Source organism: Spea bombifrons, chromosome 1 (assembly GCF_027358695.1).
Source record: "Spea bombifrons isolate aSpeBom1 chromosome 1, aSpeBom1.2.pri, whole genome shotgun sequence".
Classification (NCBI taxonomy): Eukaryota; Metazoa; Chordata; class Amphibia; order Anura; family Pelobatidae; genus Spea; species Spea bombifrons.
In genome coordinates, this window is record NC_071087.1 from 44573186 (window position 1) to 44599089 (window position 25904).

The following is a 25904-nucleotide window of genomic DNA, read 5'->3' on the forward strand; positions in this document are numbered from 1 at the left end:
TCATCTAATCAGAGCAGAACAGGGGGTAATTGCAGCCCTGGCCTTGATTCGCAGGAAGCATTTGATGTAATGACAGCCACATCAGCCAGATAGCTGTTGACCACCATGCTACAGACTAAAAGATTGAAAAAGGCCCAACTGAATGTTAAACATGACATTTAAACTCGTTACAGCTTTGCAAATCCAATAAACAATGGCTTTCACATACACATGTTTACTGACATCTTACCCTGGTCTTGGCATCAATTTGCCCTCCCCGATCCAGCAGCAGCTTCACCATATTTGTGTTCCCCCTTTTAGAAGCCACATGGAGAGGAGTGATTCCATTCTGTGCCAACACAAAACACAGTTAATGGCTGTTGCCTTCTTCAAACACATACAGTACTTAATGTGTCCTAACTAAGAGATACTATAAGAGAGACTATAAGACTACCACACACAACTTCCCTTACCCTAGCTGTGAAGTCCACGGCTGCTCCTCTGTTGAGTAATAATGTGGCCACATTTACGTTCCCATAGTGGGCAGCTATGTGTAAGGGAGTAAAACCACTCTGTAGAAATGAAAAAAGAGATACACGCTGCACGTGAGAGGTGACTGTCCCCAATTCCTAGCAGCATAATAAGCCACATGGAAAAACGAAGGAGAATGTTAAGGAGGATTCAGCCAAATGAAATTTAAGAAGAATGAATTAATATAAGCAAAGGTTTGTGTTTATTCCTTAAAAGGAAACAAAATGATACGGCTCTCACAAATAAGTAAGTAAACCTCAATAAATAAAGACGTGTCTGGTAACTGTTACACCTTCAAGAAGTTCAATGAGACCTTTGATTGTATACTTGACACCTGATTTGTTATTGAAGGAACATTTCAGTCACTAAAGACTACATTCATCAACAAGTGGTCATGCCGTTGAATAAATGTACCACTTCTCAATCTTTCGAGGGACTAACATACCAGACAAAAAAAAGAGTTTATTAATATTTCAGTGTTTGAATATACCAGTAAAACAAAAGACATGGGGCAATGATCTGGGCAGCAGGGAAGTGTCCATTCCTGTGCTTTTCCTTACAGTTGTTGAGTGCATTGCTGATGTCAGCTCTGCTATTGTTTGAATCTGCAGTTTCGCTGTTTGTAAGCGTAGGCTACGGCTTTGAACGGCTGGGAGTGCATCAGACTTCTGATCCGCCAGTTTCTCTCTGCAATGCAGCATCAGAACTACACTGCGTCTGTCTTAAAGGTCCTCCTTACTAAAGCAAGTCTATGCATTTGCCTGTGCAAATACATGGAACGAGAGAAACCCTAAATGCACGGCGCAGCAGAACAGGTTGAATATGATGACACACACACGTATGTCTTACAGATAAGATCCACAGAGGTAAGAGTAAGGTAATACCGATTAGGACAGTACAAATTATGAGTATATTATATGTACTGCCTATATATCAGGCAATTATATGCCTGATATACCCAAGATCAGGGTACGTATCGTACTTAAATTCCTCCTTAGCAAATGACTCACTAACATCTCTGTTGTTATTCGTCTTAAGTGACAGCAAAAGCCAACCTTTTTATGTGGTAAGAGGTTGCCTTATGCACGTTTTGGCAAAGGGGATGATACGTGGATGTGACCAACGTTGTCCTTCTTCAAATCTCCCCCTCTAGTTCTAGTCTCATACACATGAAAGTGGCGCAAGTCTCACTAGATTCTGCTATTTACTGTATATCATGCTATTTTATCCCCCAGAAAATTCATGTTCTTCAATAACATAATCAGCGCACAATGCATCACTTATCTGTCAGGCTCTCCAGGGGCTAAGTTTTCTAAATAATTCCTACTGTAATTTGAAGCACTATTCCATCCTAGTGGTCATTGGGACATCCTTTTTCAGTATGTAATACTATGTTCCAAGGTCGCAAGTGATTTACCAAACATTGTATTGACACGTAGAAACATTTTTTTTGAGAGGAAGCCAAAAAAAATACTCAAACACAAAACAGCGGGATGTGGAAAAAGATGCATGCAACAGAACAATGATGTAGAAAATGGTATGTAGATACCTCGGTCGTCCTATTCACCATCATCTGAGTAGCATAATTTGAAAAAAGAGCACATATTAGTATGACTTAATTAAAAAGATCTTTTTGACTCAAATGAACTAGCGTGATAACTCAAGAGGTCTTTTAACCCAGTGAGAAAGGATACACCACACAGAACATTTTGTGGTGTTCTGGGAAGCATGGATACTTTTTCTGCATCTCTCTTGGTAGTAAATAGGCCCTTAAATATTGGGCAATATGTGGTTTCAACAGGACATGATATTGGAGAAGTAAGAAACCATGGCCTGTCAGCATCCAGGACCAGAACAGCCTATAGTCAATGAATATAGAACTGTAGACATTATTCCCACTTGAGTGAAAAGCATCTTATCACTTCTTGACACCGTTCCCCATAAATACTACACTGCTAATAACATATATTAGGCATTTGGTAATTTCGTTGTCGGGCCCATATGGTTTTAACACCATGGATTACATGTATACACATATAACCCACAAGCAATTGATGCACACACTAATATTCCAGATCTTTAAACATGGAACCTGTAGTTGATCAGTGACTATTATTCAAGTATTATTGAAGGACAATGTTGCCTCGAAAATTCTCCAGACCTCGTATTGCTAAGTAATCCTATGACTATACTCTCTGATTTACTATGGGGTTTGGTGGGTTGTCGCAGGCTCTCTATGGTTGTGCTGTATTCCTGGGGTCAGGCGATGCCCTGAAAGCATTGCTGCCCCTATAAACTACAGTACTTGTAACCTGTATATGATGGCAGTTAATTTCTAAACGTACCTTTGACTGTACATCAGCATTATGGTCATTCTGCAGTAGGAGAGCAGCGGACTTAGTGTCATCCTTTCTGGCTGCGATGTGTAGAGCGGGTAGCCTGACCTTCCCCTTTGTGTCATTCTCCAGGAGGATCGCCACCACCTGATTGTGTCCTTGCTGTAGAGCCACAGCCAGCGGAGTGAAGCCATCCTACCAGAGGAAATAAGTATTTATTAAGCTCATCATACATAGCCGGCCCTATAGCCAGGTAGCTTTTGGACTACAAATCCTATGGTGCCTTTAGTCAGGGTTTTACTACAATATACATTATTCCTGGGGTGAATTTAACTGACTTGTTTTGGAATAGACATGATCAGTCTTTGGGCATTGAGCAAAAAACAAGAAGAAACTTTTTTTTAACCACAGGATGCATGTTTTAATTATTTTACTAATTATTTGGTTAGCTACTGGTCACATGGTCTGCAGGCTGCTATTCTGATGTAATTAAATCAAGCAGACCATCAGACTTGAGCTGGCAAATTCCAATGAAATGCTGTCACTATCAAACAGTTTTGACAATCAGAATAAAATGTGATCGGTTCCGAGCCTGTCACTTCATTCATCATTATTAGGATGTGTTCATTTTCTTTGAAAGGCCATCTGGAATAACACATTAAGCCATTTTATTCCGCTATTTATGATAACTAGGCATCCTTTCATTAAGCACCAGTTTAAATAGAGGAACAAAAATAATTCCAAAGCTTCATTATATTTAGGCCAGGCTTTTTCATGTAGTTATTAGGAGGCATAATTAAATGCATAGATAGACAGAGCACATGTCATATAGAGTTTTATGTGTAATTCTAGAACGATATAAGTAATTTAATCTAGTCCTGGCAGTCAAATAATGTGAAGCAGTAATACAGATCTTATGGCAATAGTATGGAATATTTTCCTTAGATTGCACTTCAAACATAGAGAATACAACATGTATCTTATAGAACGGTCATTGGGTCAACAAAGAAATTAGTCTAACACCCACATGTAAGTCGGAATAACTAAACGTGCCAGGTCTCCGCGGCATCGTGATAAGGTTTGGTGTACTACGGCTACACTTGTGATCAACTCTCCAGATATTATCTCAAGTAAGTAAAATTATGGTTCATGCTACATCTGCTGTGCACACTCTTGCTTTCTGATTCTGACTGTATACCAGGAATTACCACAAATGATTGAGTGGAGGGGGTAGTTATTTTTGTCACATTGAAATTAGCGTCACAAGCACAAACTAGGATGTCCTGCATGATCTTCAAGGTGACGCAAGTACCTCAGTGGCAGTGCTCTGATTGGCTCCATTTTCAAGGAGGTACTTGACAACTTCCATGTGATTCTCTTGAGAAGCCATGTACAGAGGAGTGAAGCCATTCTGAAAAAAAAAGGAAAAACCAAAGTTACTTCAATTGTAAATAAATATATTCATTGATTCAACTAAGAAAAGCAACCATGCGTGTTCCTCGTAAAACCTATTCAGCACAGGGCTGCAAAGATTTATAGGGTATATCGCCAGAACATTTTTTTAAAATAACCTTTTATTTCATACTTTTTGTGAGGATAAGGGTTGCAGATTGGTTTCTAAAGGTGCAATCTAATGCGCAGACTTCTGTTCCATTGTATGCCTGCAGGCAAGACCAGAATGAGAGGGCCACTGTGTCAGCATACTATGTCCAAAATCTCACAATGACCAGCAATGAGAAGAATGAGGGATTTTAATATTCTAGCATCTTTTCACCTCTGATTTAACTCTTCCCTATATCCATTGTTAGTAAAAATGAGTCTTTTCCGAAATGTAATTTATAGGCAAGAACTGCCTAGATTTTGTTTCTTTTTGTTAGCAATTGGTCAATGTAGAAAGGGGCATGTTTTGCAATCAAATACATCAAGAAGTACGACACAAACCTGCAATTATTTAGTAATTGAGCTAGATTTGAAAGTGTACACCTGCCCGTTAGATCCCCATGGCTGTGTTCAAACAGACTAAATTCTACAAGGCAGGCAGACACGGTGATCAAGGCATTATTTAATACTTTCAACACTCACTGTGGATCAGGTTGATTTGTCTTTATATTCAAATGCAAGACCATCCCAAAGGTATTTTTATTATGGTTGTAATGTATCTAATAAGAATCTAGACCTTTCAAGTACTCATCTGAACAGCTCAGGGCTTAACTCTAAACAGCCTGCAATGAGTTATAATGCATTGAGGTTTCATTAAAGACCATGTCTTATGTATGGCAAGAACATCCCATGTTGGTACTCTGTGGCCTGGCAATAGGCTACTACATTATTTTGATTAACCTTCTAAAATGCAGAAGTATGTAGAAGTAAACTGGTTCAAATCACTCTGCACCCGCTGAGTTTATAAGGACTGTGATCTGTACTATAAATCCTGATTTATCTCCGGAGGAAGCCGGTTGTCCGGTGAAACGCGTTGAGAAAGAGAGGGATACACCACGACGTTTCTACCGCTAGACGGTGGACTGTCCCTTTGCCTGGTTTTGTGATGATTATTTTCTACACACTTTCGTACATTTTATTTGTTATAAGTGCAATACTTTACCTTATCTGCTATATTGAGTGATCCTGTGCCATTGCTATGTTTTTAAAATGTTCTGGTTGTTTTATGATGAGCCGTTTTATGTGCTTGGAAATGTGAGTGCATTACCTATTTGTACTACTGATAAGCCTCTATTCCATACAAAGTCACACTATTTTCTGTCCAAAATATGTTTTCCCTATACATTTGGAAGAGTGGTATATATCGAGTGTTGGAGGAGCGCTTATTTATTTGTTGCCTAATTAGGGAAAGTATTATTTACTTATTTACACCAGTGGTGGGTGTTTGCTTTTCTTGTGTTTTTAATAAATTAAGAAAGAAACACTTTTTCTAGGACATGTGTGAGTAAAAACTAAAACTATTAATTCACTTTAATTGCACTTTAATTTGAATACCTGTATTCATGTAGGAGGCTAGCAGCATATAAGCCTCATATAATTAGTTGTCATAATATACTTTAATATAGAATTAAAAGCAATAGTAAGGCATTTCATTTCTGTAAGCTTGTTCTGTTTATTTAGGCTTTTAGAGATTTAAATGGTACAAACTGAACCTGGCTTTAACAAGACTAAGCTATGTTTGTTTTGTTTTTGGTTGTGAAAATGCATCACCTCTCAACCAGCTATTTGTTGGACAGTGGCCATCCATGTAATCCAAATCATATCACATAGACTCTTGAAAAAAAAATGGATTATTTATTTTAATTGATTTATATAGCACCATCATATTCCACAACTTCAGCACAAAGAGAACAAGTAGTGCATCGCGTAACAAATTGGCGTTATAGAACCAAATGGACAGCCAAGCGCTCCATCAATAATTTGTGCTAATAAGGATTTAATTAATTAATGTTAATATCACATAATGGCATATTTCATGTGATTAACGCAAAATTGACTGGCCCGTTTACTTATGAATGACATCTACATCTACTGAAATACTGAAGTCTGCGCTTTCATTTTTTTTTAAAGTTCTACACATGTGAAAAATTTATTTTTCAGTTAACTATTAGTTTGTGTATCTCAAAAAAGATCCACAAAAGGTGTAATAAGAGGTAGATTTGAGATTCCAACTAACCCCAGTGAGTTAAGCACTGTAGATGGGCTGCCTTGGTTGTTCAGATTATTTATTCCCTTTTGATAAGGGCTTTTTCTAAAGATTTGACAAAGTGCGTCATTGGCCTCCTTAAGCACTGAACATGTGCCCAGCTGCCATGTTCAGAAAACATCATTAGTTTCATCTTGTTTCCAAGATGTTTCTTGCTCCTGCAAACAGAGTTCCTTTTGTGATAGCGCTTGCGATTTGTTTAATGTTGAGTGTTCCCTAGGAGTAAGTTTATGGACACATGGCATGCGTGGCATTCTGCAGCTGTGCTCACATTTAATGAAAAGTACTCCATGTCTTGCTATGTAGAGATGGAATTACCGTCAACTATGCACCTAGCAACATATACACAGAGGAAGAAGCAGACGATCTTCAAGAACCTGCGGTGGCAACTAAAATATATACGGTAATTCCAAATAAATATTTCATTTGATACTCATATTAAATGAAACTCATATTGATCACATAATCAAGAGCAGTGGAAGATATGTATTAGGGCAAGTATGTTATCGTAATTGCACGTATGTTATCAGCCTTAAAAAATCTCCAAACATGTATATTCAAGTCAAGTACATATATTTTATCCCGTAATATACTATATTTGCTTTATTGCTTGATAATAATAACAATGTCAATAATAACAGAAATGCTGGTGCTGTATATTCAGTGCAAGAATGAAATTTTGTTTTTCAGAGCATGTAGGTATAGTTGGGGCTTTACAAATTAAATATATATATACATACATATATAACAGGAGTAAATACATCCTACCTGAGTTTAAATCAAGTGTTTTTATTTTACATAGACCTGCACAGTGAATAACCTTACAGAGGAGAGCAGGTCCACACAGCAGCGAGGAAGAGATCGAATGATTATTATAAGGAAATATATTTTGCACTGTAGTAGTTACAAAGTTTTATAAGGTGCTAAATCTAGGAATGTGTATCAATTCTTATCTAAAAAATATCTGGGTTATTTTTCGCTGGTTGACAAACACATTTAAGTGTACTGTTCTCAACCCGTATTCATTTATCTAGGAGTCTAATTTATGAATCACACATCCCTTCCATATCTTCCATCATGTGTACTGTACAATGTCCTTTGATAAACTATAACGCCGTTGGCACTGTTCCACAATAATCCAAAGAAAATCCCCCGTGGGGAGGTTAGTCACCACTGTATGAAAAAGTCTCCACTGCTAAATAACTGGTGGCCATGATCATGTTTTATTTTAAACCACAAATCCAGCAATGACAGCAATTTTAATCCTGCTCATGCTTCAACCCAGATATTTCGGAAACTCTGGCAGCGTGCGTTTGTGAAAGCGTAAATGATCTATGGAGCGGCTCTGGAGGGAAAGGGATTTCCAGATCTTCATCTGAATATAAAACGCCAGTAAGATGAATCCCTCTCCTGCTGAGACTCTCTGCAAGAATCACTGCATTTCTAAAGTTACCAAAGAAATGACATATGATGCCGAGCATTGTGTATCTGGGCACTTAACAGTGACAGCATGTCTAATATGTATATTAAAAAAAAATAACACAAGAACAAAACAAAATAAATGGAACTGCTAATACGCTCTACATTTTATTGAGGATTGCAATTGCCATCATCCTCATCAGCCACAGATTGAGTAAGGATAAATGCGGTTATTTGTTGTGTTCTTCTAACCACTTTTCGGTGCCTTTGACCCTCCTCAAACCCTCAAGTGAGCACAAAGTATCTCAATGCAGAGGCACTGGCATGACTCTATGTCATTCTGTTATTGTCAATCTCAGTTCTATCATCTTCAACCTTAAACTTCCTCCTGTCTTCAACTGTGGCCTGTGGAATGCCTGCTCTGTATGCAACAAAACAACTTCTGAATCCGCCCATTCCTCACCCAAGAATCCACAAAAACTCTGGTTCATTCCCTTATCATTTCCCATCTTGACTATTACAAAACTCTTCTGGTTGGCATTCCACTCAACTCAAGAGTCTCAACTATCTCCTCTGCAGTCTGTCCTAAATGCTGCTGCTAGGCTTATCTTCCTTGCACACCGCTCTTGTTCTGCTTCCCCACTCTGTGAAATCCTCCACTGGCTCCCAATTACCTATTAATTAAATTTAAAATCCTGGTACAAACATGTAAGGCCCTCCATAACACTGCTCCTCCATAGATTTCTACACTCATAAACAAATACTCTCCTACTCGATCCTTACGTTCTTCCCATGGGCTAAGGCTCTCCTCCTCACTTATCACCTCTTCCTTTTCCCGTCTACAAGATTTCACTCGTGGTGCTCCATATCTCTGGAATCTACTTCCACCGAACCTTCAGCATTCACCCTCCCTCCAAACATTCAAGAAACATCTCAAAACCCACTTCTTCAGAGAAGCATACTATTTTAGTTGATAGAAATTTCCTGTCACTTATACAACCACCACACTACCTCTCACTTTTATCTGGTATCACTATTACCATTTATGCAAGTTCTTTTCTGTAGCTAACACGGTCGCATATCTTCATTTTAGGTATATAAACTAGAACGTTATTTAGAACCTTGCTTTATAAGAGGAATAAAACTGAATGGTGGCTTTCGACCAACAAATCGCTACATCCAATCTGCTCCACCTTTCATTTCACAAGTCCTACCAGAGGCCCTAGACTAAAAGGGACCTTTTATTATGGCTAGAATTGCAAATTTGTGATATGATCATACACTAAAAAAAGTAAAAAAAACATCCAGAACCTAGATAGTGTCCCTCTCTTCTAAACAACTGGCACCAGACTTGGCCTTCGAATGAGCCGATCTTGCCAGAAGTTCTCTAGTAATCAAATAGCACTGTGCATGAATGAATGCTAGCTATTATTTTAGAAGCTTATTGCACTTGTGGCCCCTAAGGACGGCAGATGAACATCTTTTTTTCTAGACAGTAAAACATGTCAGATTTAATACAATGGTTTGTGGCCCATAGACATAGACTGAGTGTTGTCTGACTATATAAGATTCATTCCGGTTTTGAGTTCTTCACTAATGTATGCTAGCTGAACCCATGCTTCTCTAACTGCAGGGGAAATGTAACTTATACACCTTTCCACAGAGTAAACATGCCATTTACTATAAGCTTTGTGAGAACAGTAATAAAACACAGAATTTTCTGCCGACGGCATATCATGTCTGATACTGATATGTCACAGTTGTGAGAGGCAGGCCCGGACTGGCCATCGGGCACACCGGGCATTTGCCCGGTGGGCCGGGCCACGGCAGGGCCGCACTGACTTAGGGGCTGATGGAGCTGTAGCTCCAGGCCCCTACCCTACCTACGGCCGCATTAACGCAGGGCATAAGGGGCACCTGCCCCTTAAGCCCGCCGCAACTGCGACCGAGTCCGCCACTCTAAGGGGCCGGGAAGTCCCCACCAAGGCCGGCCTTACGGGTCTGCGGCCGCACAGAGTTTAAATTAAAACATCGGGGGTTTTTTTTTTAACTTTATTTAACATCCTCCATGTTAAATAAAGTTTTTTTAAGTTGAAAAAAAAAACCCCGATGTTTTAATTTAAACCCTGTGCGGCCGCAGACCCCTAAGGCCGGCCCTGGTGGGGGCTTCCTGGCCCCTTAGGGCAGGGCCGACCTTTGGGGTGTGCGACCACCCTCCAGGGGGCGGCGGCGGGGGGCGGTCCGCACTGGGTGCCGCCAACTTGCGGCACCCGGCACCCCTCCAGAGACGGACAGTAATGTCCGCCGCTGGAGGAGCAGGCTCGCAAGGGAGCGGTATCGGAGGTCTTTGACAGACCTCCGGCTCCCTTGAGTGATTTTAAGCCGGGTTCAACCCGGCTTAAAATCACTCAAGGGAGCCGGAGGTCTGTTAAAGACCTCCGATACCGCTCCCTTGTGATCCACGCGGCAACAGCTGCTGTGCGCCGGGGTTTGTTATCAGATCCCGGCGCACAGCACTGAAGCCGCGCCCACCGCTGTCCGTGCCCTCTGACCCGGAAGAAGACAGAGAAGACAGAAGAACTGAAGAAGAGGAAAAGAAGCTGAAAGAAGAAAGGAAAGGTAGGAAAGCATTAAGTGAGAGTGGATTGGTGTATATGTGTGGATTGGTATATGTGTGTGGATTGGTATATGTGTGTGGATTGGTATATGTGTGTGGATTGGTTTATGTGTGTGGATTGGTGTATATGTGTGTGGATTGGTGTATATGTGTGTGGATTGGTGTATGTGTGTGGATTGGTATATGTGTGTGGATTGGTATATGTGTGTGGATTGGTATATATGTGTGGATTGGTATACGTGTGGATTAGTGTATGTGTGTGGATTGGTATATATGTGTGGATTGGTATATATGTGAGGATTGGTGTATATGTGTGGATTGATATACGTGTGGATTAGTGTATGTGTGTGGATTGGTATATGTGTGTGGATTGGTATATATGTGTGGATTGGTGTATGTGTGAGGATTGGTGTATATGTGTGGATTGGTATATATGTGTGGATTGGTATATATGTGTGGATTGGTATATATGTGTGGATTGGTATATATGTGTGGATTGGTGTATATGTGTGTGGATTGGTGTATATGTGTGTGGATTGGTGTATATGTGTGTGGATTGGTATATGTGTGTGGATTGGTATATGTGTGTGGATTGGTGTATATATGTGTGGATTGGTATGTGTGTGGATTGGTATGTGTGTGGATCGGTATACGTGTGGATCGGTATACGTGTGGATCGGTATACGTGTGGATTGGTATACGTGTGGATTGGTATACGTGTGGATTGGTATACGTGTGGATTGGTGTATGTGTGGATTGGTAAATGCGTGAGAGTGATGGGTGTTATGCTGTACCATTTCCAATGTCTTTTTTCATGATCTAATTATGCTCTAAAAGTACATCATAACTCCCATCACTCTATACTGTTCCATACAGTGGCAGAGCTGGGAGACAGAGGCCTTGCACCCCCACCACAGGACTCCTGAAAGGTAAGTGAACTTCAAAGAGGGAGAGGGTAGATAGTTAGGAGGGGGTAGTTGCGGCGGGCTTAAGGGGCTCTGTGTTAATGCGGCCATATAGTACCAGTCAGTCCGGTCCTGAGTGGGCCTATTTTAAGGTGGGGGCCTGGAGCTGCAGCTCCATTAGCCCCTAAGTCAATCCTGCCCTGCCACAGGCGCGGTCGCAGTTGCTGCTTGCTTCGGCAACAAGGTAAGTAGGGTGAGGGAGGTGGGTGCAGTGAGAAGGGGCAGAGGGGGGTTAGATAGTGAGAAAGGGGGAGGGGATAGATAAAGGCGCTACATATTGAGAAGTGGGGAAGGGGGTTACATAGTGAAAAGGGGCAGATAAGATGAAGAGAGGGGGTAGTGTGAATGCGTATGAGAATGAATGAATAAATGTGTGGATGAATTGTGTGAATGCGTATGACAATTAATGAATTCATGTGAGGATGAATTGCTTGAATGATTTGTGAAACTGCATTAATGAATGTGTTAATGATTTGTGTGAATGATTAAATGCAAAGATGGTACATGAAGGGTGGGCTTTAACAATAAATAAATAAATAAATAAATATGGGCTGCTCAGGCTTAAATGCCCGGGCCTATTTTTTGTCCCAGTCCGGGCCTGGTGAGAGGTATCATATTGAGCTCCTGTTCGGGACATTCACTGTAATAGATTCACTTTACAAAGGTCATTCAGTATTTTAAAATATTAAAGCCTACAAACACATAGAATCGGAAACAATATAATGGCACAGAATCTCACATACACTATACAGTTGCCAAGAGCATGTACTACATCATACACCCATAATTATTATTATTAAGCTTATTAAATTGGTCTCTGCTGGACATTGTCACCAGAAGCAAATATCCAAATAGAAAACAGAAAAACATGAAGATAAACTATTTATGAGGTTCAACAGTTTAAAAAAAAATAAATTTTAGGAGGTGTAGTATTCATTAGGCAAATAGTATTTAAGAAAATAAAAGTTATTAAAATATTTTTAGGAATAAATCTGATAAATAATAAATCTGATACTAGTATAAAAAAAAGTGGCAGCTTTCGTTTTTATAAATTATTAAAAAAAAATCTTACATTTTCTTAAAAAATAAATCATACTAAGCTGTAAACTGAAATAACCTGCAAGTACCCCTCAACTATTTCTGAAATAATTTGCACCAAAAATATATGCTGAAAAGGCAGCTTTCTGATTAGATATATCTAACACAAATATATAATGCAAAGTGCTTAGAGGTCTGTGCTTCAAACAGGTGTTAACGCAGTTTGTATATATCAGTAAAATGAATGATACTTTTGCTTACCTGAGACTGTGCATTTATATTGGCTCCTTCCTTAACAAGTGTCTTCACTACTTCGGTCTGGCCAGCAAGTGACGCAATATGCAGAGCTGTGTTTCCTTTCTGCAACACAAGCAGTACTACAGATATAGTGAAATGTAATTTGTGACGGTAATTATCCGGTTCGGGACAGACGCAGAATCAAAGTTTGTCTGTGAGCATTGACATGAGAAAGAATGTTCTCAAGCAGTCCCCAGGTGAGCACAATAAACCCCGTGCATAGGTATGGAATGAGGGAATAATGTGTTTGAACACCATGTGTGTGGCCATAGTTTGCAAAAATAGCATGATACTTGATATAATTAGATAAATAACAGAAGTTTAAGGCTTGAATCAGTGACCAACGATGTGTCAGTAGAACGACTGCACCAGTTTTACAGTGCTTTATCAGTGAGAATCAGATGATCAGTGAGAATGTCCGCTACAGACATACGGACGTTTAGGTTGGCATCATGATATTTTGTTCTATTCATAACATAAACAAAGGTAACTGGTTGTGGTCACCATGCACGTGTAGCCAACACCGTTGCCCCCCTGTGGTTCACTCGATCTTCATGTGCCCATGGTTTAGAATACATTTAAAGCACGGTTAACAGCATATGAAGTAAGTACCTTGGTTGAAGCGTCCACTGAAGAGCCTCTTTCCAGCAGTTCATGCACAAGATCAATGTGTCCCTCTTTGGCAGCGAGGTGCAAAGCATTGAGTCCATTCTGAAACATAAGCAAGAGAATACATTAAGCAGGATTATGTGGCCTTGCAGGCAGAGCCCTCACAAGCCCACCATCCTTGCTAGGAACCTTGTATTAAGCTGCCAAAAGGCTAGATGGCAAGCTCATGGGAAGTGTGCTCAACTCTTGTTTTTGTTATGTACTGGTTAATCACACCATATTTATTGTACAGAGATTCGGAATATGTTAGAACCTAAAAAAAGGTTAATAATAATAAGAAATAGTAACTTGGATACATTATTTCAACTTGCAATTTTTAGCTGCTCCTCAAGCACTGGATTTATTCCTATGTTAATTCATTCAGTGAGTTCAAGCCAAGTAGCATTCCACTTTGTATGAAGGACACTGGAAGGTTGTGCTATTAATATATCATTTGAATGCACAATACAAGTTATTTCTTTGTATTTATGACCTTTGAAGTATTCTTTCATTTTATTTATATAATGTTAATATTGATATGTATTAGAAACATTTGGACATTTAGCATATGATTTTGCAAGATTCAAAGAGAATGAATATTTTTTTGGTACTATATGTTTTTGTTGGATCTCCATGTAAAGGTGCAAACATACACATTACAGGTTCCTTCATAGTTACAAACAGGATCAAAAGAACATAGCTTTGAAATTAAAAGTGAGTCCATATGATTATGACTACCTCGTGACCATTACTATCCCTTGGCACCATCTGTTTGAAAGGAAGGATCCCTTCCTTGCGATTATTATACATCCAATAATTTGTAAAACAACATACTATAGCCAAATAACATAATATAAGAAAATTAGGAAAACAAAAATGGATAATAAAGAACCTTATTTAATATAAAGTAGCACAGAGTAATATAAAATATGTCAATTCCCATGGAGCCCATATTTTTTTCAAAAGTAGGTAAAATATAGGTTATCGAATGTGTCAAAAGTTCAGTACCAGCTTGGAGGAGAACATTTTCCCAATTCCTATTTATTGCTACCTTAACTCATATAAAAAGAAAACCTAAGAATTTCTGATTTGGTGTGGAGATATGCAAGGAGTGCATGTAAAAATGGCAAAGCCAGGTTAAAACATTTGAAGACCTCTATCAATTCTTTTAGATTCACCAAATGTACGTGAACGACCTTCATGATACTGTCGCAAGCCTGTCTCCCCTTTACAAACCCCACTAGATCATTACAGCTCAATGCAGGGAGAAGGTTCAATAGTGTAGTAGCTAGGATTTTGGCATATATTTTTAAGTCCCTATTTAGGAAGGAGATGGGTCTATAGCTGGCATCATGATTCGCTTTCTTACCAGCCTTTGGGGTGGTAACTTTATTTGCTGTCATCATCTCTGGTGGGAGACATCACATTTGAAGCCAAGACTGAATAATCTTGTTAAGTGGGGGACGCGAGTGTCCTTAAATATCTCAAAGCAAGCCCTATCTGGGCCTGTTGCTCTGTGTTAATCTATGGAGCCTCATTTATAAGTTCATAATAAGAATCACTTTCTAACACTCCACAGAAACATAATCCAGTCTGCCCATCATTCCTACTACAAAGACCTTAATCAGTCCTTGTCTTATATTCAGGATTCCCTCATGCCTACCCCATGCATGTCTATTTCCCTTACTGTTTTAACCTATACCACTTTTGCTAGAAAGCTGTTCCACTTATTTCCTACCATCTCAGCTACCAACTAGTTGAGGGTCATAGGAGCTACAGTTTAGTCCAGTATTAAGACTTACAGATTCAAGTGAATATATGTTTCTGTCAAAGTCAAAGTAATTAGGGTACAATAAGGGTAATTTAAAAGCTTGGTTACCAGACAACATGAATGTTCTGTGCCCAGTCCTCTTTGCACTGTGTTAAATGAAAAATACTAATAAATCCTACTCTTTATTATGTGTATAAGAGAAGAGGCTCCTGTGACAACATCGGCGTGAGTTCCAGTGGTCGTGATATGGCTACTTATGGTGTTCATGATTTGAAAACGAAAACTATAAAGCAAGGTCTTAATTTCGGATCAATTGGAAACACCTTTGGTGTCCTCTACTATCCACCCACCCCTTGCTTTCTTTAAAAGTTTCCCCTGGCCGCTTAACTCTTCCCACACTCCCACATTGAGTCCCCCACTGGGCCACCATCGTTCTGCATGTAGGGAAAGGAGGGGGAAGATGATAAATTGTCCCATGATTTCACATAAAAATTAAGACTCTTTTTACATTACATAATATTTAATATTGACTTTCCCTGTATGCTTCTGAACAGACTAAAGGATTATTTCTGCATCATAGATGGTCTGATTCAATGACCTGACTAAACCTTAATTGGCCTCAATTTTGTAAAAAACAAAACAGAAAAAAACACCGTAAGCTATTTAATGGCCCGACTGAACCTCAGAATGATTGTACATTCGACGGTATGAACGCACAAAAAATGTTACATTGAAACCATTGCAAACCCTTCACTGAAACCTATTCAATGAGGTGCTCCAGTTTGTAGGAGAATATAAAATGGACGCATTTTTGCCCTTATATTTCAGACCATAAAACCTTTTGTCAAACCCTGACCTAAACCTGACCAAACTAAATGTACACATCGCCCAAAAACCAAATAAACACACTGTACATGCTCAATCAAGCAAAAATAAACCCTCTCAATGCTGGCAGTAACTGTTTCAAGTTCTGTTAAAAGTAGACTTCAATCAACAATACTCGTAAGAGACACATGTTTCTAATTTGAGTTGGCTGAGATCCCAGAATATTTTTGACTGTGCTATAACTCAATAATTGGACTCTCAGCAGTAGTCCGGGATCTCAGTCAACGCACCATGTGTCCGTTAGTCACATCAGATGTCAACCGTCTGCCTCTTTCTCTCTATTTTACATTTGGTCTCACTGGTGGTGAAGTGGTTTTGCCGTTCACATATTGTGGTGTGATTAAGTTATACGGTTGTTTACCGCTTGCATTCATTTTGGTTGTCAATGCTTGTTTATTATCTTTTAATCAGGAGCAATCCCACGATATTCTGGAACGGAACCCCTGGTCATCCTAGGAGGAGTGCACACGGGTAATGCTGCTGGTCCAACTAATACGGAATAAGTGGCTTTACACGGTATTTTGGGACAAATTAAGGGGGCACCAAGTACCTACTTATCTCGTTATTGAAAGACATATATGCTTATTTTATTAGCGCTACGCATCCTTCCGCTCATTTTTAATGTTAGCTGGATAAAGATTATCACACAGGCAATTGAGATGGCATAGTATCTAAACCCTGGAGTCTAACACAGACTTGGTGTGTAGGTTAGGACATTTTTTTTCACATCAGGGGTTCCACTAATCAATATAGAAAACATTCTTTGTTAACTATCTTCTGCATAAAGAAGACATTACAAAAACACAACAAATAATTGCCTATAATCCCATTAAAGCGGTTGAAAGCATTGAACATACTTTAAGACAGTGAAAGCACCATTAATGTCATTACTCAGTGCGCCTTTGTCTGCCCCCACAGGCCCAAAATAGCACTTAATGAATGAACATTATTAGCAGCTGTACTAAATTTTACTTGACATTTTTGTTCTGTGTACAAAGTACTTAAAATTTCATTTTACTAAATTGGGAGTTACAGCAGCATGATACATTGTACCTTCTATCATCAAGTAGTCAGTATTCATGCACTTGGGGGTTGATTTTTCCAAACCCAGAAACTCTCCAAAGTCTTATTGGGTTTCTTCTTAAGAAGGGCTAAGAGGGCTCAGATGGTTAACAAGAAATATATTTTTTTCATCCCCTAGTAAATTCAGCTAGATATCAGATATTAACATACTGGTACCCAGCTACAGACATAATTAGAAAATTTTGCCTAAATAGAGAATGATCCCAAAACGATGTTTCAGTTTCTTAAATGAGCAGTCATGTCAAAATTGTGAAATACAAAGTGGACAAAAGCTCAACATAATATTTCCATCAAATAATCTCAAAGTAAAAAAATATGTAATTAGGACATCCAAAATGAGATCCAAAATAACAGCCCACTATAAATGAATTTGCTCCAAGATTAATCAACCAGCCAGAACCAACTCCCGGTACGCCCCAAAATCCATTTTATTATTATTGATTATGTTGCATGTTTTCCACCACTAATGTGAAACATGATGGGCATTAGGCCGTACAAGCCTTGTGTCCCTCGCAGCATTCATGTGCTGTGAAAGCTCATACTAGTCTGATAGGTGCTAGCCTATCGACCTTTGTGTGAACTCACAATACTTACAAACGGCTAATGAATTTGGAGGCATTTGCCACCAAGCTGCTCTAGTTTCCAATACTAGTTTGTTTGCCTCTATATGCAAACTTTCATATTACAAAATATTTTATGTTGTTATTACTACAATTTTACAGCCACCTGACCGCTCCAACAAAGACTTAGGTTCAGCTAATATGTAGAAGAGATTTTGAATTAAAGGTTGAATTAGGTTCAGATTACATGATAGACCACATAGCAGTTCAAACATATATAAAGGTGTATGTAGGTTTAATATTTAATATTGTATGCTCTGTTTTATGACAAGCCAACAGATGCTATTCATTTCTTCTTATCTATGGGGTTTTTTGGCTGGTGACCACGATTTGAGAACTGGATATCTTCTGAATGGCTGAAATCCCAGTTTTCATCTCAATAATGTCATGAGGTTTTTTTTATATATGGGTTTTATTGTCTGTTTTCTCTAAAATCAAGGACCAAAACAGTCAGATACCATAACATTACCCTTATTTAATTCATTTAAAAAATGACTGACCATGTATAAAGCATAACTAATGGATGTGTCACGTGATTACTTAAAAACATAGTTCCCTTCTGTTGGTCTTAAATATTATTAAACATAGATCAATGGCTTCCACGATAGCCCGGATCTTCCCTTGGCATTTCACTAAGAATAGACGTGATGCTCTACCTGATTATTGTAGTGTCACACCTGTGTAAGGAAATCTACGGGCTCTAACATGCACCTTGGGCTCTAACATGTACCGTGGGATTTCCCAGAACTATTATCTTATAGATAATTGGGCATCACATGAGCAAAAATGGAATTGGGAGAGGCATGATAATTAAGCCAGACTGCACAAAAAAATGTCAACTGTGCAAGTTGTGAGAGTTAATTTATCTATTGTACAGGAAAGGAATCTTTTGCACACTAAAAACAAGTGTAACTAAATTAATTTATTACAACTACCTACTAACGTGATTTCGGTTTGCCAACGCGTGTAATTATTTTGGAGATAATTGTTTTTTTTGTAGCATGGGGAAGATAATATTTGTGGCAAAAGATGTCAAACCTAGCATACAGAATGAGTCAACTCCCCAATTATACCCCATACATACAATGTAGCCAATTAGCTCCCACCAACCATTAGGGCAGTTTAATAGAAGGGAGGATGGTAAAAATAATATACGCAGACAGGAAGCGAATAAAGCAAACCACATAAAGTGGTTTTCCTAACACACACACACACACACATATATATATATATAGCATCATTTTATGCATTCTCTGTGACTAGTTATTATACAGTACAGAACGGTAAAATGTAAGATTTGAGGATTTGAGGACGTTATAGACCAGATTTAAGATAATTATTTAGTCTCTAGCATATGAATATTGCCATCATTTCAGGCAAAAATGGAAACAATGCCCCTTTTTGTGATCAGACATAGTTATTTGGAATGGTTCAACCACATCAACTTTTTTGCCTAATTAACTAATTAGCCAAATGGGCATTCTCAACCAAATAATGAAAGATTGGGTTTTAATTTTGATGTTTACAAGATGCAAAGTGATATTTCGCCTTCTTGTATGTCATTGTACCAAGGCAACGTATCCTGTCTATAAAATTCTGAAATCACAAAAATTACACAGCATGGCAGTGTTTCTTGTTCCCTTTGGGTATGACAGACAAACTTTGTCCTTCTTAGAGTTGTGTTTTTGTGAGTCTCCCTTTTTCTTGACATTGACCCTGCATAATAATTAGTTAACGCTCACTAATTGTATTAGGCAGGGGCATCTCAGCTCCTCATCAACATGTAAACCCAAGACCCACTATAATGCATAGTTAGGTCAATGATAAAATACATATTTCACCATTGCTCACTGAAATCAACTCCTTCTGTCAAAACAAGAGCATGGAAGAGAGAGGTCAGTCTGTTTTGAGCTAATTGTATCAGAATTCTGAAGGATTGGTTCTCGGTGCTGCTTTGATAACATCGAAATAACATCATTTCCATATAAGAGATTTCCAAAAATTAAGTATTTGCTTTTTAGGCACAGAATAAAAGGAAAATGAAATACTGTACCTGGTTGCAAGTGTTAATGTCTATCCCTCCTTTCAGATATTCCACTACTTTTTCCACGTTACCAGCTCGGGCAGCTTTGAGGAAACTCGCATTACTTTCCGACTGTAAAGAAAAAAAACATTGGCTTTAGTTGATAATCCAGTATATACCCACTACTTAATATAGTGAGAACAGAGATAAGTTGAGTCAGTTGGAAAAATAACATGAAACCCTGCTGGGCTTAGGGAATTCTGATCTTATTATGTCCAGTGATTTTAAAACACATCACATTTTATTATCTAAATACTATTATTCTCCATGACTATTACAGTAAATAAATAAATTATTGTATTGTACATTAATTTTGCAACTGAAAAACTGAACTCGTGGCACTCAACTTCTGCACAATGGACTAATAAAATATTAATACAGATTTTGTCACTAAACTGTCACCTTGAATATTACGCTTTCTACAGAAAAGCCAAGTCTAGAGGTCTAATGTAAACGCGCACAGACGGTCCACACTGATCAAAAGGAGCTAAGGTGGCAGCTTGACGCCCATTAATCTCTATACGCACAACCTCCTGCTGAAACTGACTGATACCCTACAAAAATATTATATTCCAGGCAAGATATCTAAAGGTTGCTAGCAATCAGTAATGTTTCCTTACACATTTCTGAAAGGTAAAGCAGTAATCTGCATTGATGTGGCAACAACCCCCATGAAGTTTAGCCCATCATGTGAGACAAAGCCTGGCTCAGCAGGAGCTGTACTCGAAGCAGATACCGCAGAACACCCACAGTATATTCCCAACACATGACATGTCGCAGCTTAACCGGCTGACAATCTGAGAACGCTTCTGCCCAATCTTGTTTGTTCAAATGTCATGCGGTACAATTAAATCTACTTCTAAAAATTCCCAGGCAGCTGAAAACGTATGTGAGTCTACATCTTTTTTCTATGTAGGTCCAATTAAAGGCATCCAGTCTGAAACTATCTGGAAATCAAGCTTCCAATTCTTTCATCATTTCTCATAGACGCTCCATAGGGAAACCATGTTATTGGTGCTTTTTAACTATACAAAGGCCTCCGGCAATGAAAAAGCCATAAAGTACATTATATTTCCCATTAAAAGATGAGTAGTTTTAACATTCTGCTTTTCCATTCTCCCTCAGGTTCAAAGAGTTTACTGCTCAATGTTAAAGGCACACTCTAGTCATCATAGCATATGGTAGCTGTCTGGTCCCTTTAAAATGCTGCTAATTCCCCTCATATGCATTTGCCCCTTTCCCCATCCTCCCCCAGCAATGTTATGTGCAGGAGATGCGTTCAGCTGAACATGTCTATATGATATACTTAAGTGCCGGTCAGCTTCAGTGCTGGCTTGAAGACTGTTTCTGGTGGCGGTGTGTTCAGACCTCCATTGAAAAGCTCAGAGTGCTCACATAATTTTCAATGAGGTGGCTTGCCTTCCACTGATTGGCTGATTGAAGCGGAAGAGAGGGCATCTGCAGGGCTGCAGATTCTACCTCAGCCCATTGTTTTTTCTAATTTTGGAAGAATGCATATTACTGAGTACTGAGTAGAGATCTTCCTTACTTGTGGTGTCAGGGACAGTAACTCGTCCCTGTAAAAGTATACAATTCACAAAGTGTTTAGTTACTTATGTTGCCATATTAAATAAACAGCTGGGTGAGATTTGGGTGTTGACTTGGCAGTTGAGTTACAGAATCCGCATCAGTTGTCAACAAAAGAGGAATGGAGTTTGAACACAGAACAAACAGGACTCCAAGAAAGTTCAGAAGATGTTAGGTGCAGCAGAATTAGTCACCAGTTACTTGTTTGCACCAGCATGCCTCTGATTTATACAGTTCAACAGAGCAATGTCTGTCATCTGTGTGTATGCGTAGAATACAGATTATATGTCGGATTAGAGACAGATTTCCGAGCAGGTTATCTGGGGACAGGTCCTATGCTTCAAAATAATCTGCTGCCACTGTCTATTTTTAGTAGCTTTTGGGTTTTCACCCCAGTTCCTGCTGAGACACGGAGCCCCTCTCTCTCCTGTAAGGAATACGGCCACATCATGGAAAATCCCGATTGTGCTTTTTATCTTAATCCTGATTGTCAGTTTCTGCCTATGGCATGTTTGGTCCCAATAAAACACCAGAATGGCTTTGTCCTGCTCGGTCTCTAGAGGAGTTAATACATATGTTTCCTCTGGTGAATTAGTAATGAATCCAATTCTACATATGTGTTCAGTGGCACAATGGGGAGGGCACAAACTCTCATCACTACAAGCATTCAAATATATATATATATATATATATATTGTGACAGTGTGAACCCCAGGGAGATGATTAGCATGGCATCTGAGTACAGCTGCTATGCAGATTATACATATGGGTCCCTGGGGTGGAGCAATTGGAGAGCAGGGTGGGCCAATGCTCCATTTCCCCATTTTGTGGAAAATCCATGCCGGGTTTTCCATGAGGCAAGAAGTCCACAGGATCCGGTCCGGGATTTCTATGAGGCTGACATCAGGCACAGGTGCTGGACATTAAAAACCCCTGGAGCCTGATACTCAGAGAGACTGTTGGGGGAAGAGGAAGTTCCCTGTGCTCCCAGGGCAAGGAGAGGCCCTGAACAAGATCATCCCTGTGCCAAGTGAGGCAATACCTGCCTGGACATTGTGTGTGCTGTCTGGGGGAGGTTTTCCAGAGCCTGGTGTAGCTGGGTCTGGCTGGGAGGTCGAGTTAGTGAGTGATTAGGCTGGTCAGTTTAGACCAGCATAGTTAAGTTAGAGAGGGCTCCAATTGGGAGCTAGGTTTTATTTTTATGATTTGGTTTTTGGAGTTTCAGCAATTAAAAATAAAGTGCTGTTTTGGTTCAAAACTGCTGTTCCTGACTCTGATTGCCCTAGAGGACTGTGCTTAGGACCCCTAAAAAGTGACATGTAGGGCCCTCATGCTACAGGGTTTGTCACATATGGTGGAGAATGCGGGCAAAGCACTGCTATGGTCTGTGGGCAGAAAGCAGGAACCAAGTGAACAGCTGAGTAGATGCTGGTGACGAGTGCTACACTGGATCCAGGAACCCCAAGTGTTGTGCGGCCTGAAGCTACCAAGCTGCAGTGGATGTGCCAGACGTTATTACAGCTTAACCCAGAGGATTGAGTGGAAACTCTGCAAAGACTGTTGCATGGTACGTGCCCTTGTGTATTGCTGGCTGAAATACATATGCTTATGGAGGATGATCCGGATGTGAAGTTTCTACTTGCGGGATCAAAGTATTGTGTATCTGTGAAACCTGCAAAACAAAAGCATTTTGTCGCTATGGTCTGCTGGTAATTACTTGATTGCATACTGCAGAGGGAGCGATTAAAGACCTGGAGTACAATCTCTGGGATTTGTGTATTGCACTGACTGTTGCTCTAATGCAAGATGAGAAAAGGACGACAAAGCAGAAATAAAATGTCCTTTCCATGTTTCACTCGCCAGCCAACCTGCAGTGGATATGTGGAACCACTGAAACTGGCACAAAAGGCATATATAAAGTGTGCAGGGTCCTGTATTGAGGCACAAGAGTTAAAGGAGGAAATTGAATCCTTAAAGTGGCTGCACCAGGGTGAAGTCTCTGATTTGAACTTGCAGCTGAAAGAAGTAACTGATAAACTAAATGCTATCAAACAGAGAGACTATGAAATTAAGAGACTGACAGAGTTAAATGTTTGCTATGGCAAACTGAGTCGTGGTGAATGTAACAATGTGGCATGGACTACTAAGCTCAGGAAAGTGGAAGCTATGCCCAGAGATGAGCTGAATCTCTATGTGATTGAGCAGTCAGAGTATGTTGGGAAACAGATCTGCAAGAACAAAAAGCTGACTGATGAGTGTATGCTAAAAGAACATGAATTAATAGAGGTTAAAAAACAAGCAGCACAAGTTCAGGCGGCATTGCACCTAACTATTGGCCAGCTTGAGGGAGAGAATCTCACTTTGCAAACTGAAGTGGCTGCTTCTAGAGAAAAGCATTGTGTTGACCTGTCAACAAAACTGCAAGAGATGCAACAGTTGCAGGAACAGTTGCTGGTGGTTGAAAAACGTCTCGCGGAGGTGTCCCAGAAAGGTAAAGAGGACGCGGAGCATGTATTTAGGCTCCTTTCTGAGAATAGCAGTGTGAATTTAACACTTGCAGTTGAGCGTCTAGAAAAGGTAAAGCTGCAGGAGACTATAAAACAACTACAAGATGAAATCCAAGTCTTGTTTAAAGCCAGTAAAGAGAGTGCTGAACTTCATAAGGCTAATTCAACACTAAAAGACATGTATTCCCAAGTAAAGGCTGAACTAGAATATTGCAAGGATCAGCTACAGGCCAGAGAAGGCCAGCTAAAGCAAATGGAGGCAGTTATCCTTCTAAAAGCAGAAGAGTTAGCATTGGCTATCCGCTCCAGAGATCAGGCTTTAAGGGAAAGAGATACGGTCCAATGTAAGCTGGAAGCAATACTGACTAACACAGAGCGGGACAAGCAAACTTTATTGAGGCAGGTTGCTGATATCCAGGCCGAGAGAGACAAAATGGCAGAGAGTCTGGAGAACGCCAAGACTTCTAATGAAAAGCTGCAACAAGTTGGACTTGAACTGCAGAAAGAGAATATATCCCTCAGGCATCGACTGGAGGTATCAACCTTAGAGCTGAGAGAGGTGAAAGCAACCCTTGAGGAACAAAGGGTTACTGCAGTAGAAAAACATGTACTACTACAACTCCAGTTAGATGAACTGGGTATACAGCTAGCTGAAGAAAGAGAGGCCAAGCTAGCTCTACAGAAACAGATTAAGGTCCAAGAGGAAATGGACACAGTATCTGAAACGTCACAAATTGCACAAGCAGCAAGTGAGCAGATACAGTACAAAACAAGCTGTCTGGAGGAAAAGACTGTTATGAACAATGGCATGGAAAATAACCTTTATGGCCTAAGTGATGGAGGGACTATGCATGGTGCTGGAAGTACTGACCAATTAGCAGAGCAACATGGCAGTAAGCTACTCCAGGGAGCAGCTGGTCCCAGGTCCAGCAGAAGCCATACGTCAAAGGAGGAACCTTCTACAGGTGACAGTAAGGTCCATCCATTACACGCATCTGGGGTAAGAGGACATAAAAATGGGCTTGGTATTAAAAGGAGTGATGGTGAACAAGCTACTGGGAAACAGCTGGAAGATGGTGTGCACTTGGCTGTATCGCGTAGACCACGCAGGGTAAAACTTTTGGATGAGCAAGCTACAATGGTGTTCATTTGTACAGAGAAGAGACATGGTTGTGCAGTGTGTTTCCCATTCACCGATGGTTGCAGAAACCCAGAAGGGCAGATGGATACAAGGAGAAAGTATCCACTACCGGGCCACATTTATGGTGTGTGGAAAGGAAAGCCCCCTGATGCCAACCTAAGAGGGACGTCATCAGCAGAGCTGCTTAGTCCCATGGTCGCTCAGCCCCATGGTTCTGAGCTGGTGGGGAGGATATGTGACAGTGTGAACCCCAGGGAGATGATTAGCATGGCATCTGAGTACAGCTGCTATGCAGATTATACATATGGGTCCCTGGGGTGGAGCAATTGGAGAGCAGGGTGGGCCAATGCTCCATTTCCCCATTTTGTGGAAAATCCATGCCGGGTTTTCCATGAGGCAAGAAGTCCACAGGATCCGGTCCGGGATTTCTATGAGGCTGACATCAGGCACAGGTGCTGGACATTAAAAACCCCTGGAGCCTGATACTCAGAGAGACTGTTGGGGGAAGAGGAAGTTCCCTGTGCTCCCAGGGCAAGGAGAGGCCCTGAACAAGATCATCCCTGTGCCAAGTGAGGCAATACCTGCCTGGACATTGTGTGTGCTGTCTGGGGGAGGTTTTCCAGAGCCTGGTGTAGCTGGGTCTGGCTGGGAGGTCGAGTTAGTGAGTGATTAGGCTGGTCAGTTTAGACCA

General features: G+C 40.1%; 1 protein-coding gene and 1 long non-coding RNA gene across 33 annotated transcripts in view; one reads left to right on the forward strand and one right to left on the reverse strand.

The window, feature by feature from the left end:
* ANK2 (ankyrin 2) overlaps nt 1-25904 on the reverse strand; it is a 210166-nt gene that overhangs the window by 72629 nt on the left and 111633 nt on the right. For 27 of the 32 annotated variants that reach the window (XM_053461465.1, XM_053461487.1, XM_053461481.1 and 24 more), the window contains 8 exons: nt 19949-20050; nt 13501-13599; nt 12853-12951; nt 4159-4257; nt 2856-3041; nt 2060-2083; nt 453-551; nt 230-328 (listed from right to left, as the gene is read on the reverse strand). In XM_053461465.1, coding sequence (XP_053317440.1) covers nt 230-328; nt 453-551; nt 2060-2083; nt 2856-3041; nt 4159-4257; nt 12853-12951; nt 13501-13599; nt 19949-20050 — 807 coding nt within the window. The remainder of the gene's footprint in view (nt 1-229; nt 329-452; nt 552-2059; nt 2084-2855; nt 3042-4158; nt 4258-12852; nt 12952-13500; nt 13600-19948; nt 20051-25904) is intronic. The other 5 variants (XM_053461485.1, XM_053461488.1, XM_053461458.1 and 2 more) reach the window with 1 other exon arrangement.
* LOC128485913 (uncharacterized) lies at nt 22824-22974 on the forward strand. The gene is made up of 2 exons (XR_008352245.1): nt 22824-22884; nt 22926-22974. It is a non-coding gene; the product is annotated as an uncharacterized LOC128485913 (long non-coding RNA).